At 39.4% G+C, this 23,017-nt stretch overlaps 1 protein-coding gene across 1 annotated transcript in view; it reads right to left on the reverse strand.

Moving 5' to 3' along the window:
• MSH2 (mutS homolog 2) overlaps positions 1-23,017 on the reverse strand; it is a 75,318-nt gene that overhangs the window by 47,964 nt on the left and 4,337 nt on the right. Inside the window, exons 2-6 of the mRNA XM_025868871.2 lie at positions 17,733-17,887; positions 13,605-13,883; positions 12,336-12,482; positions 3,590-3,739; positions 2,210-2,343 (exon numbers count right to left, since the gene is read on the reverse strand). Of these exons, the coding sequence (XP_025724656.1) occupies positions 2,210-2,343; positions 3,590-3,739; positions 12,336-12,482; positions 13,605-13,883; positions 17,733-17,887 (865 nt within the window). The remainder of the gene's footprint in view (positions 1-2,209; positions 2,344-3,589; positions 3,740-12,335; positions 12,483-13,604; positions 13,884-17,732; positions 17,888-23,017) is intronic.

Genomic DNA, 23,017 nt, shown 5'->3' on the forward strand with positions numbered 1-23,017 from the left:
CATGACCTGAGCCGAAGGCAGTCGCTTAACCAACTGAGCCACCCAGGCACCCGCCAATTTTTTTTTTAAATGACTCCAGAAAGGAACCATCTTGCTCTCTTGGAAGCAATGAATCAAAAGGTGGACAGAGTTCTTATTATAATTTCTAATTTGATTGTTAATGAAGTACAAAAAAGAAGAAATTACCTTGATACTCGCCCCTAAAAGGTAGTAACAATAACTTACCATTCTCATTGAAGACGAAAGTATTTAAGCCATTAGCTAAAAATAAAAAGTATCTGTAGTCTCAGTGCAAATAGGTTTTAGTGAATGGAAACAGCATGACAACAGATACAGCCATTCCATGGATGTAACTTAAATAAAAGTCAAAATAATATGTTCCATTTCTAGTAGTCCAATTAGGATCAAATTAAATAGTACTGATAGAAGTAATAAATACAGTGCAGCAATTAATTAAGCACCTGGGCTCTGTAGTCAGGCCAGCCTGGCTTTAAATCCAATCTCCACCACATTACAGCTGATGAATTCGAGATGCTTAGCAAACTGCCAGGCAGGCACAAAGTAGATACCAGTCTTATCACCTCCGCCTTCTAATAGCTTGACAATAATCTAAAGGTAATCCCATTTCCGTCATTATTGCTGAAGTTATCAACAAGGCTATTATCCTTCATAAGATGTATGCACCAAACTCAAGTATCTAGTCACATCTGTCCCTACCTCTGCTCTAATGAAAACAGAAGAAAGAGAAATCTTTGCTCTCCTTAACAGAATTCACCCACAGCATCCAGGCACCCCTCCAACTATGATTTTTGAAAAAAAGGACTAATGTAAGAGTGAACCATATAAAATGACTCCATTTATATAAAGTTCATGGAGCGCCTGGGTGGCTCAGTTGGCTAAGCATCCGACTCCTGGTTTCAAGCTCAGGTCATGATCTCAGGGTCTTGAATCAAGCCCAGTGTCTGGCTCCATGCTTAGTGCAGCCTGTTTGGGATGCTCTCTCCCTTCTCCCTCTGCCGCTCTCCACACCCCCATGCACTCAGTGTCTTAAAATATTTTTATTTTATTTTATTTATTTATTTATTTGAGGGAGGGAGGGGGAGAGAGAGAGAGAGAGAGAGAGAAACAGCACTAGAGGGGAGAGGGTCAGAGAAGCAGGCTCCCTGCTGAGCTGGGAGCTCAATGTGGGACTCGATCCCAGGACACCAGGATCATGAAAAGAGATGACCCAAAGGCAGTCAGTTAACCAACTGAGCCACCCAGGTGCCCCATGCACTCACTGTCTTAAAATCTGACCCAAAGGCAGTCACTTAACCAACTGAGCCACCCAGGTGCCCCACGCACTGTCTTAAAATCTTAAAAATAAAGTTCAAAAATGGGTAAAACTAATTAATCTATAAATGTTAAGAAGACAGTAATCACTTTTGAAATGAGATGGGGTAGTAACTAGCAGAAGAATCCAGGGGAGTTACTAGGGATGCTAGTCATGTTGTTTCTTGATCTGACTGTTGTTACACTGATGTTGTTCACTTTGTGAAAACCCACCAAGCTGCACACTTAGAATTTGTGCTCTTATGGATATTATACTTCAATGAAAAGTCTTAAAACTCATATCTAAAAGAAAAGATAAAAATAAAATATACCCAAGTGCTAATCATATTCGGGTAGCAGGATTATAAAACTTTTTCTTTCATTTCCTCAATTTTAGAGATTTTCTGAAATATATGTTTAGGCTGCCTTAAATCCTTTCTAAAATAATTGTTTCCTATGTACTGGACCTTCTTCAAAATACATTATAATATATATATTAAATCATCTAGTCTTCATAACTCTTACGAAGTAGGTTATTACTGTCATTTTAAAAGGAAGGAACTACAACACTGAGGTTAAGTAACTCGCCCAAGATGACACAGCTAGTAAGTGGTAGGGCCATAATTTGAACCAAGATACCCAGGCTCCCAAGTTCATGCTCTGAAGCACTATCCATCCATTTTCATAATAAAACCTTACCTTTTTATAGTGGAAAAAATAGTAATTAATAAACTAAGTTATTCTATCAATCTAAATCATTACTACTCTATTACTGTGTAGGTAGCTCTCTGTGTAGTCAGATACTAAAATATAGGAGCAAATCTGCATACTACAGTGGCATAATCCTGGAGTAATGAGAAGTTATCAAAGCTTACAGAAGTGGACATGAAAAATATACCTCTCTTCTATTCTGTTCTTATCCATGAGAGGCTGCTTAATCCACTGGTTAACCAGTCTTTGTCCTTGAGGGGTTTTGCATTTATTCAGCAATGCAGCCAGAGACTGAGAGCCAGTAGTATCTTCAACAGACCCCTAGCAAACAAACAAACAAACAAACAAAATAGGAAGAATAGCATGCTCATTAGTGAAAACCTTACTGTGCCATGAAAAATAATTAAAGAATTCTGGAAACAAGAACACTTAATATTCTGTAAATACTAAATGAGAAATCTGCACAGAAGTTCCCCTTCCTCAGCTGGGTCACTGTCAAGCTGGATGGCAGTCTATACTGCAGCACCTGAGTATTTTGAATCCACACAGTCCAAGTGTTGGCTTCCCAGATGCCATCTTATGTTTAATCTAACACCTCCCATTTCCATTCTTTTAAGACCTCCACAGTGTGGTGATCTCACTTTAAATACTGTCCCATTTTGGGGTGCCTGGGTAGCTCAGTCAGTGAAGCGTCTGTCTTCAGCTAAGGTCATGAGCTCAGGGTCCTGGGACCGAGTCCTGCATCGGCCTCCCTGCTTAGGGGGAGTCTGCTGCAATTTCTCTCTCTCCCTCCCTCTGCCCCTCTCCTGCTCGTGCTCAAGCTCTCACTCTGTCTCTCTCTCACATAAATAAATAAAAATCTTAAAAAAAAAAAATACTGTTCCATTTTGTCATTCTAACTCATCTCTGGAGAACTGGTACTAATGGCCAGACCAAGCCCACTGAAAGTCTTGAGTAAAGCAATCCCACGGTCATTTGAAAACAGCATGTGAGAGGCTCCCAATTGTGTGAAAGCCTAGCTTGTGTCTTATGGTGCTTTAGAAAGTGTGTATGCATGTTTAAATGCATAATATATATTAGTATGTGTTGCCATGGCCATATGTTGAAGGCCAACATAATTGGTAGACAGGGTCCACTAGAGGAAATGAAACAGTCTTTTTGGTGGCTATTAAAGCAAAATGTGTGTAAAGAAATAAATTTTTTTTCTTAAAAAAAAAAACCACCACAAGCTCTTCCTAAAAAATCAAACTTCCAACCTTTTAATCTGTATTTTCTGCACTGTTATTTTTCCTCAAACCAAAATCACTTTATAATTACTAGTTTTATACATAAAACTTAAAATGTAATTTTTTTAAAAACTGCCATTAATAAAGCTATTCGTAAAGTTAAGACAAATACTATTTATATAGCAACTAGAAAAATTTTTAAAAACTGCTTATCTATTCTAAGTATAATAATATTTCAAAATATTTAAGCTCCTTAATAGTATTCTTCAGTATATAATAAAGGAAACATCTTATAATAACCATTCAATATTTTTAACCGTGTATTTTTTTTTTTTTTTTACCTGGAAAAGGTTAAGGGCTCTGACTGCTGCAATATCCAACTTCATGTACTGGCTGAAGTCAAAAGTAGTCAGTTCAAACTGTCCAAAGTTTGAATCATCTGATAAGAGTTCTAAAAACTTGATTACTGCAGACAATGCTGAAGCTGCAACCTAAGATGAAGAATTTAAAAGGAAAGATTCTATCACTAAAATCCTAGAGATTAAAAAACAAAAACAAAAAAAACGGCAAAATGGAAATAAATTCTAAACGTGATCATTTTCCTTGGTGTTCCTTCCCAATCCAAATCAAGAAAATCAGAAAAGTTTAAATAAATGGGCGCCTGGGTGGCTCAGTTGGTTAAGCGACTGCCTTCGGCTCAGGTCATGATCCTGGAGTCCCGGGATCGAGTCCCACATCGGGCTCCCTGCTCAGCAGGGAGTCTGCTTCTCCCTCTGACCCTCCCTCCTCTTATGTGCTCTCTCTCTCATTCTCTCTCTCAAATAAATAAAATCTTTAAAAAAAAATAAAAAAAAAGAAAATGATTTTTAGAAAGTCAAAATTTACTGTAATAGTAACACTATTTGTAATAGCCAAAAGTGGAAATGACACAAATGCCTACCAAGTTTGGTATGTTCACCCCTATGGTATAATGCACAAAAAGATATAAGCACCAACAATGCAGTGACACACGACAATATGGATAAATCTCACAAACATAATACTAAACAAAAGAAGCCAGGCACAAAAGGCTACAAACTATATGATTCATTAATATAAACTATAAAAACAGGCCAAACTAATCTGTGCTGTCAGAGTTAAGAACCAGGGTTACGTCTGGTGGGTAATGATTGTAAGTTAGCATAAAAAAAGGTCTTTGAAGTGCTGGTACCATCTGGTTTCATGGATGCTGGCTATTTGGGTACTTGCAATTTACAAAAATTCAGTTAGGGGCGCCTGGGTGGCTCAGTCGGTTAAGCGGCTGCCTTCAGCTCACGTCATTATCCTGGGGTCCTGGGATCGAGCCCCACATCCGGCTCCCTGCTCAGCAGGGAGCCTGCTTCTCCCTCTCCATCTGCCTGCCACTCTACTTGTGTTCTCTCTCTGTCAAATAAATAAAATATTTAAAAAGAAAAATTAAAAAAAAATTCAGTTATACACTTGTGATATATGCACTTACCTACATGTGTATTTAATAAGAAGTTTCAGTGCGCCTGGGTGGCTCAGTCGGTTAAGTGTATGACTCTCAATTTTCGCTAAGGGTCGTGAGATAGGGCCCTACACGGGGTCTGTGCTTAGTGTGGAGTCTGCTTGAGATTCTGCCTCTCCCTCTGTCCCTCCCCCCACTCAAGCGCCCGCTCTCTAAAATAAATAAAATCTGGGGCGCCTGGGTGGCTCAGTCGTTAAGCGTCTGCCTTCGGCTCAGGTCATGATCCCAGGGTCCTGGGATCGAGTCCCACATCGGGCTCCCCGCTCCGCGGGAAGCCTGCTTCTCCCTCTCCCACTCCCCCTGCTTGTGTTCCCTCTCTCGCTGTGTCTCTCTCTGTCAAATAAACAAAATCTTTAAAAATAAATAAATAAATAAATAAAAATTAAAATAAATAAAATCTTTTGAAAATAAGTATGTTTAAATAAACTATGTTATTACTATAACATAAGAAGTTTCAGGACATCAAACTGAGAGCCCAAAGATGAATCCTACATACTAAAACATACTTGAGAGCACCTGGGTGGCTCAGTCAGTTAAAGGAATGCCTTCAGCTCAGGTCATGATCCCAGGGGCCTGGGATCCAACCCCGCATCAGTCTCCCTGCTCAGCAGAGTCTGCTTCTCGCTGTCTCTCTCCCTCTACCTCTCCCCCTGCTTGTGCTCACTCTCTGTCAAAAAAATAAATAAAATATACTTGGTACTGGATTGTAAATTGTAACCTATTTTCCCTAATTGAAAACAGTCATCTATGTGTCCTTGCCAAACTCTAGCAAATGTGTAAGACTGTCAGAACCTCCTACGATGTTACCACACAGATAGAAACACTTTTCAGTAACCCTAAAAGCTTCTTGGTATTTTCAAGAGGGAAGGTTTTTTTATTATTATTATTTATTAACATATAAAGTATTATTTGTTTCAGGGGGACAGGTCTGTGATTCATCAGTCTTACACAACACAGCACTCACCACAACACACGTCCTCCCCAATGTCTATCACCCAGCTACTCCATCTCTCCCACCAACCTCCACTCCAGCAACCCTCAGCTTGTTTCCTGAGATTAAGAGTCTCTTATGGTTTGTCTCCCTCTCTGGTTTCTTCTTGTTTCATTTCTTCCTCTCTTCCCCTGTGATCCTCTGCCTTATTTCTCAAATTCCACATATCAGTGAGATCATATGATAATTGACTTTCTCTGATTGACTTATTTCGCTTAGCAGAATACCCTCTAGTTCCATCCACGTCATTGCAAATGGCAAGATTTCATTTTTGATGATTGCATAATATTCCGTGTGTGTGTGTGTGTGTGTGTGTGTGTGTGTGTGTGTGTGTACACACCACATCTTCTATATCCATTCATCTGTGGATGGACATCTGGGCTCTTTCCATAGTGTGGCTATTGTGGACATCGCTGCTTTAAACATTGGGGTGCAGGTGCCCCTTCGGATCACTACATTTGTATCTTGGGGGTAAACACCTTGTAGTGAAATCGCTAGGTCGTAGCATAGCTCTATTTTCAACTTTTTGAGGAACCTCCATACTGTTTTCTAGAGTAGCTGCACCAGCTTGCATTCCCACCAACAGCATAGGAGGGTTCCCCTTTCTCTGCATCCTCATCAACATCTGCAACTTCCTGATTGTCATTCTGACTGGTGTGAGGTGGTATCTCATTGTGGTTTTGATTTGTATTTCCCTGATGCCGAGTGATGCTGAGCCCTTTTTCATGTGTCTGTTGGCCATTTGGATGTCTTCTGTGCAGAAATGTCATGTCTTCTGCCCATTTCTTGATTGGATTATTTGTTCTTGGGGTGTTGAGTTTGAGAAGTTCTTTTTTTTTTTTTTAAAGATTTTATTTATTTATTTGAGAGAGAGAGAATGAGAGATAGAGAGCACGAGAGGGAAGAGGGTCAGAGGGAGAAGCAGACTCCCTGCTGAGCAGGGAGCCCGATATGGGACTCGATCCCGGGACTCCAGGATCATGACCTGAGCCGAAGGCAGTCGCTTAACCAACTGAGCCACCCAGGCGCCCGAGAAGTTCTTTATAGATTTTGGATACTAGTCCTTTATCTGATATGTCATTTGCAAATAACTCTCCCCATTCTGTCGGTTGTCTTCTGGTTTTGTTGACTGTTTCCTTTGCTGTGCAAAGCTTTTTATCTTGCTAAAGTCTCAATAGTTCATGTTTGCCCTTGCTTCCCTTGCCTTTGTGGATGTTTCTAGGAAGAAGTTGCTGCGGCCGAGGTTGAAGAGGTTGCTGCCTGTATTCTACTCAAGGATTTTGATGGATTCCTATCTCACATTTAGGTCTTTCATCCACTTTGAGTCTATTTTCGTGTATGGTGTAAGGAAATGGTCCAGTTTCATTCTTCTGCACGTGGCTCTCCAATTTTCCCAATGCCATTTGTTGAAAAGACTGTCTTTTTTCCACTGGATATTCTTTCCTGCTTTGTCAAAGATAGTTGACCATAGAGTTGAGAGTCCATTTCTGGGTTCTCTATTCTGTTCCACTGATCTGTGTGTCTGTGTTTGTGCCAATACCATAATGTCTTGATGATGACAGCATTGTAATAGAGCTTAAAGTCCAGAACTGTGATGCCACCAGCTTTGGATTTCATTTTCAACATTCCTCTGGCTATTTGGGGTCTTTTCTGCTTCCATACAAATTTTAGGATCATTTGTCCCACCTCTGAAAAAAACTGATGGTATTTTGATAGAGAGTCCATTGAATATGTAGATTGCTCTAGGTAGCATAGACATTTTAACGATATTTCTTCTTCCAATCCATGAGCATGGAATGTTTTTCCATTTCTTTGTGTCTTCTTCAATTTCTTTCATGAGTATTCTATAGTTTTCTGAGTACAGATCCTTTGCCTCTTTGGTTAGATTTATTCCTACGTATCTTGTTTTTTGGTGCAATTGTAAATGGGATCAACTCCTTAATTTCTCTTTCTTCTGTCTCATTGTTAGTGTAAAGAAATGCAACTGATTTCTGTGCATGTATTTTATATCCTGCCACTTTACTGAATTCCTGTATGAGTTCTAGCAGTTTTGGGGTGGAGTCTTTTGGGTATTCCACATAAAGTATCATACCACCTGCGAAGAGTGAGAGTTTGACTTCTTTGCTGATTCGGATGCCTTTTACTTCTTTTTGTTGTTTGACTGCTGAGGTTAGGACTTCTAGTACTACGCTGAACAATGGTGGTGATAGTGGATATCCCTGCCATGCTCCTGATCTTAGGGGAAAAGCTCTCAGTTTTTCCCCACTGAGAATGATATTCACTGTGGGCTTTTCATAGGTGGGTTTTATGATATTGAGATATGTACCCTCTATCCCTACACTGTGAAGTTTTAATCAAGAAAGAATGTTGTACTTTGTCAAATGCATTTTCTGCATCTATTGAGAGGATCATATAGTTCTTGTCCTTTTTTTTTTTTTTTAAAGATTTTATTTATTTATTTGACAGAGAAACAGAGAGAAAAAGCACAAGTAGGCAGAGCGGCAGGCAGAGGGAGAAGCAGGCTCCCAGCTGAGCAGAGAGCCTGATGCGGGGCTTGATCCCAGGACCCCAGGATCATGACATGAGCCAAAGGCAGCTCCTTAACCAACTGAGGCACCCAGGCACCCCTTGTCCTTTCTTTTATTAATGTAGTGTATCACATTAATTTGCGATGTTGAACCAACCTTGCAGCCCAGGAATAAATCTCACTTGGTCATGGTGAATAATCCTTTTAATGGACTGTTGGATCCTATTGGCTAGTATCTTGGTGAGAATTTTTGCATCCATGTTCATCAGGGATACTGGTCTGTAATTCTTTTTGGTGGGGTCTTTGTCTGGTTTTGGAATCAAGGCAATGTTGGCCTCATAAAATGAGTTTGCAAGTTTTCCTTCCATTTCTATTTTTTGAAACAGTTTCAGAAGAATAGGTATTAATTTTTCTTTAAATGTTTGGTAGAATTCCCCTGGTAAGCCATCTGACCCTGGGCTCTTGTTTGTTGGGAGATTTTTGATTACTGCTTCAATTTCCTTGCTGGTTAAGGGTCTGTTCAGGTTTTCTATTTCTTCCTGGTTCAGTTTTGGTAGGTTATACATCTCTAGGAACATATCCATTTCTTCCACATTGTCTAATTTGTTGGTATAGAGTTGCTCGTATGTTCTTATAATTGTATTTCTTCAGTATTGGTTGTGATCTCTCCTTTTTCATTCATGATTTTATTTATTTGGGTCCTTTCTCTTTTCTTTCTGATAAGTCTGGCCAGGGGTTTATCAATCTTATCAATTCTTTCAAAGAGCCAGCTCCTAGTTCCGTTGATGTGTTCTACTGTTCTTTTGGTTTCTCTTTCATTGATTTCTGCTCTGATATTATTTCTCTTCTCCTGCTGGGTTTAGGCGTTGCCATTCATTCTCCAGCTCCTTTTGGTGTAGGCTTAGGTTGTGTATTTGAGACATTACCTTTCTTGTTTCTTGAGAAAGGCTGGTATTGGTATATACTTCTGTCTTAGTACCACCTTTGCTGCATCCCAAAGATTTCTGAACAGTTGTGCTTTTTCTTTTTTTAAAGATTTTATTTGACAGAAAGAGACACAGTGAGAGAGGGAACACAAGCAGGGGGAATGGGAGAGGGAGAGGCAGGCTTCCCTTGGACCTGGGAGCCCGATGGGGGCTCGATCCCAGGACCCTGGGATCATGACCTGAGCCGAAGGCAGACGCTTAACGACTGAGCCACCCAGGTGCCCCAGTTTTGTTTTCATTTTCATTTGTTTCCAAGATTTTTTTTTAATTCTTCTTCAATTTCCTCGTTGACCCATTCACTCTTTAGTAGGATGCTCTTTAACCTTCATGTATTTGAGTTCTTTCCAACTTTCCTCTGATTGAGTTCGAGTTTCAAAGCACTGTGGTTTGAAAATATGCAGGGAATGATCCCAATCTTTTGGTACCAGTTGAGACCTGATTTGTGACCCAGGATGTAATCTATTCTGGAAAATGTTCCACGTGCACTAGAGAAGAATGTGTATTCTGTAGCTTTGTTATGGAATGTTATTTTTTTAAAGATTTTATTTATTTATTTGACAGAGAGAGAGAGACACAGCGAGAGAGGGAACACAAGCGGGGGAGTGGGAGAGGGAGAAGCAGGCTTCCCGCTGGGCAGGGAGCCTGACGTGGGGCTCGATCCCGGGACCCTGGGATCATGACCCGAGCCGAAAGTAGACGCTTAACGACTGAGCCACCCATTTTATTTATTTATTTGACAGGAGAGACACAGCCAGAGAGGGAACACAAGCAGGGGAAGAGGGAGAGGGAGAAACAGGCTTTCCACTGAGCAGGGAGCCCGATGCAGGGCTCGATTCCAGGACCCTGGGACCATGACCTGAACTGAAGGAAGACGCTTCATGACTGAGCCACCCAGGCACTTCTGGAATGTTCTGAATATATCTATGTAGTCCATCTAGTCCAGTGTGTCATTTAAAGCCCTTATTTCCTTGTTGATCTTTTGCTTAGATGATCTGTCCATTTCAGTGAGGGGATTATTAAAGTTCCTTACTATTATTGTATTATTGTTGATGTGTTTCTTTGATTTTGTTATTAATTGGCTTATATAATTGGCTGCTCCCTTGTTAGGGGTGTAAATAATTACAACTGTTAGATACTGTTGGATAGACCCTTTAAGTAAGATATAGTGTTCTTCCTCATCTTTTATTACAGTCTTTGGTTTATAATCTGTCTGATACAAGGTTTGCCACCCCAGCTTTCTTTTGATGTCCATTAGCATGATAAATGGTTTTCCACCCCTCACTTTCAATCTGGCAGTGTCTTTGTTCTAAAATGAGTCTCTTGCAGACAGCATATTGATGGGTCTTCCTTTTTTATCCAATCTGATACCCTGTATCTTTTGATTTAGCCCATTTACATTCAGGGTAACTATTGAAAGATATGAATTTAGTGCCATTGTACTGCCTGTAAGGTGACAGTTACTATATATTGTCTCTGTTCCTTTCTGGTCTATGTTACTTCTGGGCTCTCCTTTGCTTAGAGGACCCCTTTCAATATTTTCTGCAGGGTTGGTTTGGTGATTGTAAATTCTTTTAGTTTCTGTGTGTCCTGGAAACTTTTTATCTCTCCTTCTATTTTCAATGACAGCCTAGCTAGATAAAGTATTCTTGGCTGCATATTTTTCTCGTTTAGTACCCTCAAGAATTTAAGTTTCTAATACCAGTATTACTACTCATATATACTGGCTTTTGATTACATCACACACACAAACATTAAAATAATTATTCAATTTATAAGAATCAAACTAGAGTGCGCCTGGGTGGCTCAGTCATAAAGCGCTTGCCTTCGGTTCAGGTTATGATCCCAGGGTCCTGGAATCGAGCCCCAGCAGGGAGCCTGCTTCTCCCTCTCCCACTCCCCCTGCTTGTGTTTCCTCTCTCGCTGTGTCTCTTGTCAAATAAATAAATAAAATCCTTAAAAAAAAAAAGAATCAAACTATTATGACAGGCAATCACCTCAAAATCATGATAATCTTAACAGTCCCAGTTCATTCTAGTTTGAAATCTACTTTGAGAATTCTAAGTTATAAAGTTTGTTCTGTCTTGTTTAAGTATACAATAGAATTTTTCATTTTACTTATCAGTGACCCACAAATATCCTGTGAAGAGCTTCCAATATTTTTTTAAATATGTAAAAATACATCTCATGCCATACTCACCTCAAAGGTTGGAACAAAGAAACACTTCAACCAGTAAAAAATCCCATAAAAAATTACACTGCTTCCATATTCACTTCTACAACTAAACATACATAACCAGTGCCAATTTTTTAGCCAACCTGTTAAAATGTAGTATTCATTATGCACTATGCATACTATATATACTTCCAACCTTATTACTTCCTAATCTTCACAACAATCCTTTAAGATTTATGATCTAGGGATGTCTGGGTGGCCTAGGTGGTTCAGTGGGTTAAGCATCTGCATTTGGCTCAGGTCATGAACCCGGGGTCCTGGGATCGAGCCCCGCATCTGGCTCCTTGCTCAGCGGGGAGCCGGCTTCTCCCTCTGCCTGCTGCTCCCCCTGCTTGTGCACTTTCTCTCTCTCTGACAAATAAGTAAATAAAATACATATTTTTTAAAAAGTGCAGAGTCTTCAAAAAAAAAACAAAAATTATCTATTTAACAAAAAATGAAACTGCCTGTCATAAAGGTGAAGTAATTTATTAAGGAACCCACTACTTATACATTATAATTGCTGTGCTAGGTCTTTTTTCCCCCTACAACCACTATGCTATCTCATCCACTTAAATGACAGTAATCAGGCTCTTTCCTGTGAAATCAATAAAACTCTTCTTGCCCCAAGGATATATGTTGCATAAATATAATTAATTATATTTAAGGTTATGTTTCAATTTTTCTAGTCATTTCCTTATTTTTCACAAGCTTCATCACAGTAATGATAAACTTAATTAATATCAGCGATCCACAGTTTAGACCTTGAGAGAGATGAAACAAGCAGCCTTCTACAAGTCATGATCATAATTTAAGAGTAAATTTGTATTGTAATGCACATACCTGATTCTCCATTTCTGGCAAGACAGCACTATTCACCTGTTCTCCCTTTTTGCCTTTCAACAACCGGTTGAGGTCCTGATAAATATCTTTTGTAAAAAAGTCAGCTCTTTTTCTTTCTGTGATCAGAATTCCTCCTCTCTGAATAACCTATTTTACAAGAAATAATTTAAATTACTTCAAGAAAAGGAGTTAAAAATGAGAAAAAACTATGCCACAAATACAGTAGCAACAGCTTCACCAATTATTAACCCACATTAAATTGTTATACAATGTGCAAGACATTGGTAACATATAAACAAGTATTTTTAAAATCTATAAGCTAAGTTTCCATGGAAATTTAAAATTAAGTTCACATAAAGCTTTCAAAAAATAGTCCCAATAGTAAAAACTCTTAACAGAGTAATACTTGCAGAATGTTGCTTAGATACCATCTATGCTAACAATGCCCATCACAGATTTGCTCTTTCCCAAGCAGTCTGTATGGCATTTGCGGCCCAAAAAAGAAAAGAATCCTTAGAGGATACAACATCCCTTAAATACTTAAATAAAGCACACACACAATCAGTACAATCAAATTTTTTAAAAAGACTTGGTAAAATAAGAGGCTACACGTCCCGCCTGAACTATCAAAAAATCCTGAAGACCTACATCTTATTTGATAAACCCATGCTAAACACAGTAAGTAATAAATTGGTGGATTTTTAATAGACCTGAATAACCTCCCGCCCCCAACTGTGAAAGCATTACTTTTTATCAGTTGTGATCCCCTTAAGATGACATTCTGTTACTCTTTTAGGAAGGAAGGAAGGAGAGGGGGAAATGATCTGAAGTAGAACAAGTCTTCAACAATAAACAGCCTGTTCTAACGTCCTCTTAAAGATACAAAGTTCCTGGCGAGCCTTGGTGGCTCAGTTGTTCCGCGTCTGCCTTCGGCTCAGGTTGTGATCTCAGGGTCCTGGGATTGAGCCCCACACTGGGCTCCCTGCCCGGCAGGAAGCCTGCTTCTCCCTCTCCTACTCCCCCTGCTTGTGTTCCTGCTCTCCCTCTCTCTCTGTCAAGTAAGTAAATATAATCTTTAAGGGAAAAAAAAAAGATACAAAGTTCCTGTGAAAGATGAACATCAACATTTTCCTGAAAATACGTTACTGTATTTAGATATAAAAAATTGACTTTTGAAGTTTTTTTTTTTTTAAATAAAACAGTGTCTATCATGTTAATTAGTCTTTCCTAGGCTTAGATTTTCCTCCATCACTAACTTGATTCCCTTACCTGCCTCAGTTTTCCCATGTCTCCAGCAGTCTCTCCTCCTGGTAAAACACATTCCTTTGGTCCAATCTGAATCAGGAGAGCCTCCAAATTGGAGAACTGATCATTGTCGGGGAACTCACAAAGTCCTAGCTTCCGCTGTATGGAGTCAACATACCCAACTCCGACCTGTCTTTGGCCATCAACTGTAGATATTTTAACACCCACAACACCAATGGAAGCTGACATATCATTGTTACCAAAGAGAATGTCTTCAAACTGAGAAAGATTACCTGGAGAAGCCTTAACAAAGATAAAGAACAATTTTAAGAACTGTTGACTGTACTTTAAAATTTTACTAGTAAACAAGCATTACCCAACCCTGACCAATTTTATTAACAAAATTTTCTCTTACAAAAAACTGCTTATAACAATATATTCCAATTATTATTATCTTGTTTTCTATAAAGTATCCTCCCTATTTTTCCAATTATTTTCAGGACACTGGGTCATATCTAAAAATAAACATATCAAAAGAGATTTTCAATTTGAAATTTGGCACTGGATTTATACACACATAATCATTAAGGTGTTCAAAGTGATAATCCTATCAATGGTATGCTTAAATTTCTATGTCCTGTGAAAATATCTACCTATTAGTTGCACATACCAGTATTTTCACTGACTATACCACACAGGAGACCAGTAAAATTAGCCAAAAATGCTGACCTCGGAAAGTCAATTCTCTATCAATATATTTATCTGTAAAAGGCAGAGATTGTTCCTTTATCAGCGATTTCCAAATACAGATTGTTCTATATCAGTGATTTCCAATACCCAGAAATACAGGGTCCTCGACCTATTTTCAATATTTCAAAAAGATTAGAAATCTCTCTTTAAGACTACACAAGTCAACTAAAGTTTCAAGTTTCTTTGCTTTTGGCTGAACTTGTGTCAGGTCAGTGGTGACACTACGTATTTCAACCTGATCAGAAGCTGAAATATGCTGGTAGCATATGGCATTTTTCGGGGCAATTGACGGCCCATGCTATGATACAGGAGATCGTCACAAACTGTCCAAATGACCATGGTGACAGCCAAACTTAAACAACCAACAGCCATCAACAGTTCAACAGTTCTTGAAGGTCTCTAGCATCATAGTCATGACAATCAATTATTTTTTATAACATGATTCTAAATATCCTATAACTATGGATTGTTGATTAAAATCTGGATCAAAAATGAAATGAAGGGGGGCACCTGGCTGGCTCAGTCATAAGAGCATGGGACTCTTGATCTCAGGGTCGTGAGTCTGAGCCCCATGCTGGGTGTAAAAATTACTTAAAATCTTTTTAAAATTTTTTATTTTGCTTATTTTTTTTTTTTTTAAGTAGGCTCCATGCCCAATGTTTAAACTCATGATCCTGAGATCAAGAGCTGCATGCTCTACCAACTGAGCCAGCCAGGCACCCTTTAAAAAAATTTTTAATGAAATGGAAAAAGCATTATCTTGCATTCAAATTTTAAAAGCAGATTCAATTGCAAAGGTAAACAGTACTTTTACATATACACTTTGGATTTGCAGATTATGAAGCACACCTTTAAAAAACTCTCAAAAGGGAACCAGTAGCTAATAAAATTGGGTTCTTGAGGGTGCTTGAAAATGATTAAGACTGATAACCTGTGAACTAAATGGTATCCAAGGTCTTTTCCTGCTCTGAACATACCACCGAGAACATGAGAAAAAAACCAATCATAGAGATCAACTATTTTAAATATCACTAAACTTTATCATAGAATCAATAAGCTAAAAAATGTAATGATAAATCAGCTTTTGCAGTTTTAGATCTGAACTTAACATGTCAGGATGAAGATACCACCTTTTTAATCTGATAAAAATAAATAATTGAAAAAATTTCCCCAACCTAAAAGGTAGGGGTTAAGGAGAATTCATCTTGAAGGATTCTGATATGTCAGAGTGAGGTGTGATGGGCTGATAATCAAGGTAATCTCTTAAATTTAGGATTCCACATTTTGGTGTTACTGAGTTCTGTGAAGAATGAGATAGAAAACATCACTTTGTGGTACCCTCAATTTTCTATTAAAATCTTTCAAGACATAGGCTAAAACTCTAAGTAAAGGCCCCACCATTCTCAGGAAAACACCAATGAAAATCCCCAGGAAACTCTATAATGTTAAATGCTAAATTCTCCCACCCAGATATAATCTTCAGTAAATGTCTACATTTACAAAGGTGGACAGGGGAGGAGGACACACTATGGAACAAAGATTGAAGAAGATTATATTTGGGGCGCCTGGGTGGCTCAGTCGGTTAAACATCTGCCTTCAGCTCAGGTCATGGTCCCAGGATCCTGAGAACGAGTCCTGCACTGGGCTCCCTGCTCAGCAGGGTGCCTGTTTCTCCATCTGCCTGCTGTTCCCCCTGTTCGTGTTCTTTCTCTCTCTTTCTCTCTGACAAATAAATAAATAAATCTTAAAAAAGACTGTATTTGGGGTAGTACCAAGATCAAATGTTTAAGTATTCTATTAAACTTCACAAGGAAAACAAAAACAAAAACAAAAAAATCAAAGGACTTTCAAATTGGAAAACATTAAAAAAAAAAACCTTCTAATTTTACTGCTTATGGAGAAACAGATACAAGAGAAGGTTGGGAAATTTGCCAAGGACACCCAGAGGGACAGAGGAGAAAAGAACATATGCTGACTATAAGCCCAGAGCACTGTCTCCCTTATCACACATTTATTTCCTTTCGAGAATAAATCTCACCTCCCCAACTACATTCTAACCATTAATTTATTCCAGTATTATTGGGAATCTACTCTGCAGGCACTGCATTTGAACATCAAACACAGGACCTTACAGACTCACAACGAAGGAATCATTATACAAAACCAAACAGCACGACTACCTCCATGAAGGCAGAAGCATTCATGTCAGTGAGCCTTTCTAAGGACATCAAGAAATAGGATCACCACTAAAATCCCTGACTTATAAAAAATTAGAGAGTTAATGGAAGAGAAAGGATATACAAAGATACAAACACATTACAAACGAGTACAAATGAGGGGCGCCTGACTGGCACGTGACTCGATTGTAAATTCAAGCCCCACGTTGGGTGTAGAGATTATTTTAAATAAATAGGGTTTAAAAAATAAAAAAAAATTGAGAATAAAAAAAGGGGGGGGTGCCTGGCTGGCTTAGCCGCTTAAGTGCCAGACTCCTGATTTCTGCTCAGGTCATGATCTCAAGGTTATGAGATTGAGCTGGCCTTGGGGCTCCTGCTCCGTGGGTAGTCTGCTTGAAAATCTTTCCCTCTGTCCCTCCCCTAACTTGCTCTCGAGGTCTTTCTCAAATAAATAAATCTTTTTTTTTTTTTGATTTTACTTATTTATTTGAGAGAGAGAGAGAAAGGGATAGAGAGAAAGCACAAGCAGGAGCCCGATGTGGGGCTTGATTCCAGGACCCTAGGATCATGGCCTGAGCCAAAGGCAGACACTTAACTGACGGAGCCACCCAGGCGCCCCTCAAATAAATACATCTTTAAAAATAAAATAAAAATAGGGTGCCTGGGTGGCTCAGTCTGTTAAGCATCTGACTCTTGATTAGGTCACGATCTCAGGGTACTGGGATAGAGCCCCACGTCTGGCTCCATGCTCAGCATGGAGTCTGCTTAAGATTCTCTCTCTCCCTCTCCCTCCGCCCCTCCCACTCATGCTGTCTCTCTCAAATAAATAAATAAAATCTTCAAAAAAAATTGTTTTTAAATCTTAAAAAACAAATGTGTATAAATGAGATATTCGGGATACAGTAAATCTGTGTGATACTACTTTAAAAACAGTAAAATCAAATCGTTGTTTAATGCTGGTATTCAATTTTATGTAAAGTCTATTTTATTATTTAGGTTTCAGGGATACTGACAAAACTCACACTTTCATAATAAGGATTTACTGAATTTCTATACTGCTATAAAACTGTGATTTTAAAAACCACATGCTAAAGAATATTTATTTCTCAAAGCATTTTATTATCACAACCTGGTTAAAATATGAAAACACACAATAGAATTCCCCCACATCTTTATTTTTTCTACTCTTCAAAATCATAACCAAATTAAAGAGGAAGATAATTACCTTAAATGCCAAATACCAATCATTCTCCTTTGAGGCTTTATTTCCAGCTCTATTCTTATAAACTTCAACTCTATACTGGCGAACTAGAAGAAGATCTTTTACAAAAGATTCAAAATTCATTTTACTAAGCACAACACTCTCCAGAGTCTTTGTTCCTAAAGAAAAATATTAAAAATACATGTTACAGACTTGAGGATTTAAAGTAGTAAGTGTTCAAATACTCAACACAATGGCTACCCCGAGGCTAAATTCTTCTCTCAGTAATTCATTCCTTCAATAAACTATTTATCAAGCACTTAATACTCGTCCCAGTTGAAGGGTATAAAAAGGTGAAGAGATGCAGTACCCCACTCGGCCCCCTTCTGTGGAACCTACACATCAAAACAAAAAATTAAGAAGATACAAAGATAAAAGAATGAGTATATACATACATAGCTAAACTTACTTGTCCTTTCTTATAATTGGTTTCTCAGAAGTCTGAATAAAAGTCTTATAACTATATTAGCATTTGTACGGAATTAAAACTTTTTCCAAAAAGTCCAAAAAATTAGTCATTATTCATCGCAAAATGTTCTAGGTAACACAGATCAAAATTCAAAGGTTCAAAAAAGTACAGCAAAAAGGAGCCTTCCCCTTCACCACTGATTGCCTACACATCCAATTCACCAGCCAAGTGCTATCAAGTTTATAAAATATATTCCCAAACACAAGCTGTGCACACACAAGCACTACTTTGTTCCTCTCCTATATCAGTAAGTGCATACTACAAACACTGTTCTGTATATTGGCTTTTTTTTAATTTTAATATATTCTGGAGGTTGTTCATCAGTACAATCAGCTCCTTTCTGTTTACAGCTGCAAACATTCCAATGACTCTGAGGATATTCTATAATTTAGTCTTACTGATGGACATAAGAGAGTGTTTCCAGTCTCTGCTATTACAACAATGCTGCATAAATAATCTTGTACATGCTTCACTCTCCAAACATGTGAGTACATCTGTAAGATAAAGCCCCTAAACTGGAAATTATCAAGAATATGAGTGATTTTGATAAATATTGCCAGACTATTCTCCTTGGTTGGCTATGGCAATTAACACTATCATCCATAAAGTATGAGTGCATCTATTTCCCCTCTCCAATCAACAGAGTTTTAAAACTTTCTGGTCTTTACCTGAGATCACTAGTTCTCAACTGGGAACAATCTTGTTTCTCTAGCAGACATATGCCAATGTCTGGGAACATTTGGGTTGTCACAACTGGGGGAGGGAGGAAAGGGGAGTACTAATGGAATCTAATGGTGAGGGAGAGATGCTGTTAAACATGCACAGGATAGCCCCTCACAACAACAAATTATTCAGTCCAAAATATCAATAGTGCCAAGGTCAAGATAGGGAAGTGTCCCACCTTAGTTTTGATTTGCAATTACCAATTTCCTACAAAATTAATAAAATCACCCATACCACCAAATGGAATAAAAACTCAATTTTCATACATTAGAGGTAATACCAATTATTCACTTAAAGGTAATACTTGGGGGTGCCTGGGTGGCTCAGTCAATTAAGTATCTGCCTTCAGTTCCGGTCATGATCCCAGGGTCCTGGGATCGAGTCCTGCATCGGGCTCCCTGTTCAGCAGGGAGTCTGCTGCTCCCTCTCCCTCTGCCTGCTGCTTGGTCTACTTGTGTGGACGCTCACGTGCTCTCTCTCTCTCTAATAAATAAATCTTTGAAAAAATAAAAATAAAAAATAAAGATGTAAACTAAATTTTTTTTAAAAGATTTTATTTATTTATTTTACAGAGAGAGACACAGCGAGAGAGGGAACACAAGCAGGGGGAGTGGGAGAGGGAGAAGCAGACTTCCCGCTGAGCAGGGAGCCCGATGTGGGGCTCGATCCCAGGACCGTGGATCATAACCTGAGCCGAAGGCAGACGCTTAACGACTGAGCCACCCAGGTGCTCCTGTAACCTAAATTTAATTAACAGATCATGCCAAGTACAAATATCAAATATAAACAAGCATAAAGATTAATTAAATGACATAAGGCAATCGTTCTGTACAGCTAAGGACAGCTGAGGCTTCCAATATCCCTTTCATTAGTTACAAGTACTAGCAAGAATTCCCACTGTCAGACACCCTGAAAAAGGGCTCAAATCTTGCCTCTCCAAGGTTCTTCCCTAGAACATTCCTCATTACCTCATCCAGGACTGGCAAACAAGTATCTATAGGGACCAGGCAGGTACCAAACAAGCAAAGGAAGCCAAAAGAAGAGCAACAACACAGCTGACATGACAAGTGGCTTCAAAAGAGACCATATGGAGTGGTGGGAACAGTGACAAAAAGAAAGCACATCAGGGTAAAGGAAAAGTCTAGACTATGTCAGAGAGAGCAGCCGCTCAGCTCCAAACCACTGCTGAACTGCAGGGATATTTACACCCCAAGTTTTCAACTGTGCAGATTTTTCAGAAGCAGCTCAAAATATGAATTTTTTCCCTGAAATCTCCCAATTTTTAAAATACAGGCAATCAGTTCAAACTTAGAGCAAAACACTATATAGGCCACCAGTTTTCAACTCAGTATGTTTAACAGTCATATTTTCTTAGAGACTTGAATAGACTGCTGTTTCTTTAGCTTGCATTTTTTTTAGCTTTTTAAAATGTTTTTAGCTTGCATTTAGAAAGCAAATTATATGAATATTATGTTTACTCTAGAATCCCATTCAACAAGGCCTGTACTCACATTCTCAGAGGGATGTGCGAGACCAAAGGCCTCCAGCCTGCAAAAGACTTCTATCTCCCAACTAACAGTCACTCAGGATCAGAACCTGAGTGGAATGGTCAGCCCTACCTAAATTATTTCCTGGTTTGGGGGCGCCTGGGTGGTCAGTAGGTTACGCATCTATCTTCGGCTCGGGTCATGATCCCGGAGTACTGGGATCGAGCCCCACATCAGGCTCCCTGCTCAGCGGGAAGCCTGCTTCTCCTCTGCCTGCCGCTCCCCCTGCTTGTGCTCTTTCCCCCTCTGTCAAATAAATAAAATCTTTAAAAATAATTAATAAATAATTTCCTGGTTTTGCCTAGCACTCATCCCATTTTGCCCGAGCCTCTCTTAGTTTTAATACTCAAAGTCCAATGGTCCAGAAGCCCCCTCAATCCCAAGCAAATCAGAACAACTGGTCACCCTACCAATCCATCCAGTTGAATTCGACATGAGTAACATTATTCATTATAAAGACGTCATAAAAATAAAAATGAAGGGAAAAAAAACTTGCTCAAGAAAAGCAGCAGAGGCACCTGGGTGGCTCAGTCAGTTAAGTTTCTAACTCTTGGATTTGGCTGAGGCCATGATCTCATGGTTGTGAGATCGAGCCCCAAGCTGGGTTCTGTGTGGAGTCCACTTTAGATTCTCTCTCTCTCCCTCTGCCCCTACCCCTGCTAGTGCAGGGTCTCTCTAACAAATAAATCTTTAAAAAACAAAAAACAAAAAACAAAGAAAAGGAAAAGCAGCAAACTAGAGTTAATACAAAATCAGAGAAGAATTTCTCCTAAAGGCACTGATAAACGCCACTGTATTACCAGCAACTTCCAGTAAATACAAGACATAAAAAACACTGTTTTTCAGGGGAGCCTGGGTGGCTCAGTGAAGCGTCTGCCTTCGGCTCAGGTCATGATCCCAGGGTTCTGGGATCGAGCCCCACCTCGGTCTCCCTGCTCCGCAGGAAACTTGCTTCTCCCTCTCCCACTCCCCCTGCTTGTGTTCCCTCTCTCGCTGTGTCTCTATCAAATAAATAAATAAAAATCTTTAAAAAAAAAGAAAACAAAAAAACCCCACTGTTTGTCATATCATCCTTAAAATTAAAAGGCAAAACGTAAAGTCCAACTCAGCAAAAACAAATCTGAGAGGGGAAAAAAAAAAAAACATTAGTTTGGCAAAATTCTGAAATAGCTCTTAAGTCATTAAACCAGTAGGATGTGCCTGGAGAACTGTCTTGCCAGCACAGGGTTTTTAAAGTACCTGAAATTGAATGCCACCACAGGATGAACAAGCACTCTCAGATACACAAGCCCCACCACTCCCTCTTACACCCAACTACTCTGCACATCACTGTTGTCTACCTGGTTCTAGATAGAAGGATTCAGAGCAATTTGGTCTCTTTAATAATGAGGCTTTCAACAGGAACACAGATTCGTAACAGTGATGATTTCTTAAGAGTGGGTGGGGTGAAGAGACAAATGAGGTGATTCCCCTCCCTCCATGGCCTCCCCTATCTCCACTGCTAATGTACAATCAGGCTGCCCAAATGCCAAGGTTATCCTCCAAAGATACTATTTCTCTCAAAGGAGTTTTTGTGACATACTGGGTGGCAGTGCATTAAGTCTTATTTACTGACAAGCACCTAAAGTATAGCTACTCTATGTTGCTGGTAAGAGACTGGCATTGTAGGCTTTGTCTAACCAGCTAGGAAGTAAAACTGACCTCCTGGTGTGAAATAAGGGGAACAGGAACAGAAAGCTACCCAGCCTCCACCTGGGGTACCGCAGAAAGAATAGCCTCAGGTTCGTACAAGATTCTTCTCTTCAAGAATAATTTGGAGACCCCAACCTCATTCAGCTGACAATTACCATGTGTCTGCTACATGTGGACGTTGTCCCAGGGGCTAGGGTTCAGAGGCAGGCATTAGTTAAAACATAGATCCTGCTCTCTAAGAGCTTTCAGTCTATTGGGATAGACAGGCAATAGGTAGAATAAATGCAGTGTCTAGGGTAAGGAGGAGATCCAAGAGCCGGGAATACCTAAGAGGGGCAGGGCAGCTAACCAGGCAGTCTTAACATGGGAATCAACGAAGGCTTCCGAGGCGCCTGGGTGGCTCAGTTGTTAAGCGTCTGCCTTCGGCTCAGGTCATGGTCCCAGGGTCCTGGGATCAAGCCCCGCATCGGGCTCCCTGCTCAGCGGGAAGCCTGCTTCTCCCTCTCCCACTCCCCCTGCCTGTGTTCCCTCTCTCGCTGTGTCTCTCTCTGTCAAAAAAATAAATAAAATCTTTTTAAAAAACAAAACAAAACAAAGGTTTCCAAAGGGAGATGCTTTCTAAGCTGAGTTTGGACAACAAAAGATGCACAAACTAAGTAATTTTCTTTTTCAGGGACTCTCATTCCTTATTTATAAATTGGAGCTAGGTACTAACTCATCTCACAGGGCTTTTTTATAACAATGTGAGTACTAGATGTTGAAGATTGAAAGTAGCTAAAAAGATGTAAGTCTAAATGCGAATAGCATGAACCAGATAG

The sequence above is a fragment of the Callorhinus ursinus genome, unplaced genomic scaffold, assembly GCF_003265705.2.
Source record: "Callorhinus ursinus isolate GAN/ISIS: 27379988/994484 unplaced genomic scaffold, GSC_fseal_2.0 scaffold10, whole genome shotgun sequence".
Lineage (NCBI taxonomy): Eukaryota > Metazoa > Chordata > Mammalia > Carnivora > Otariidae > Callorhinus > Callorhinus ursinus.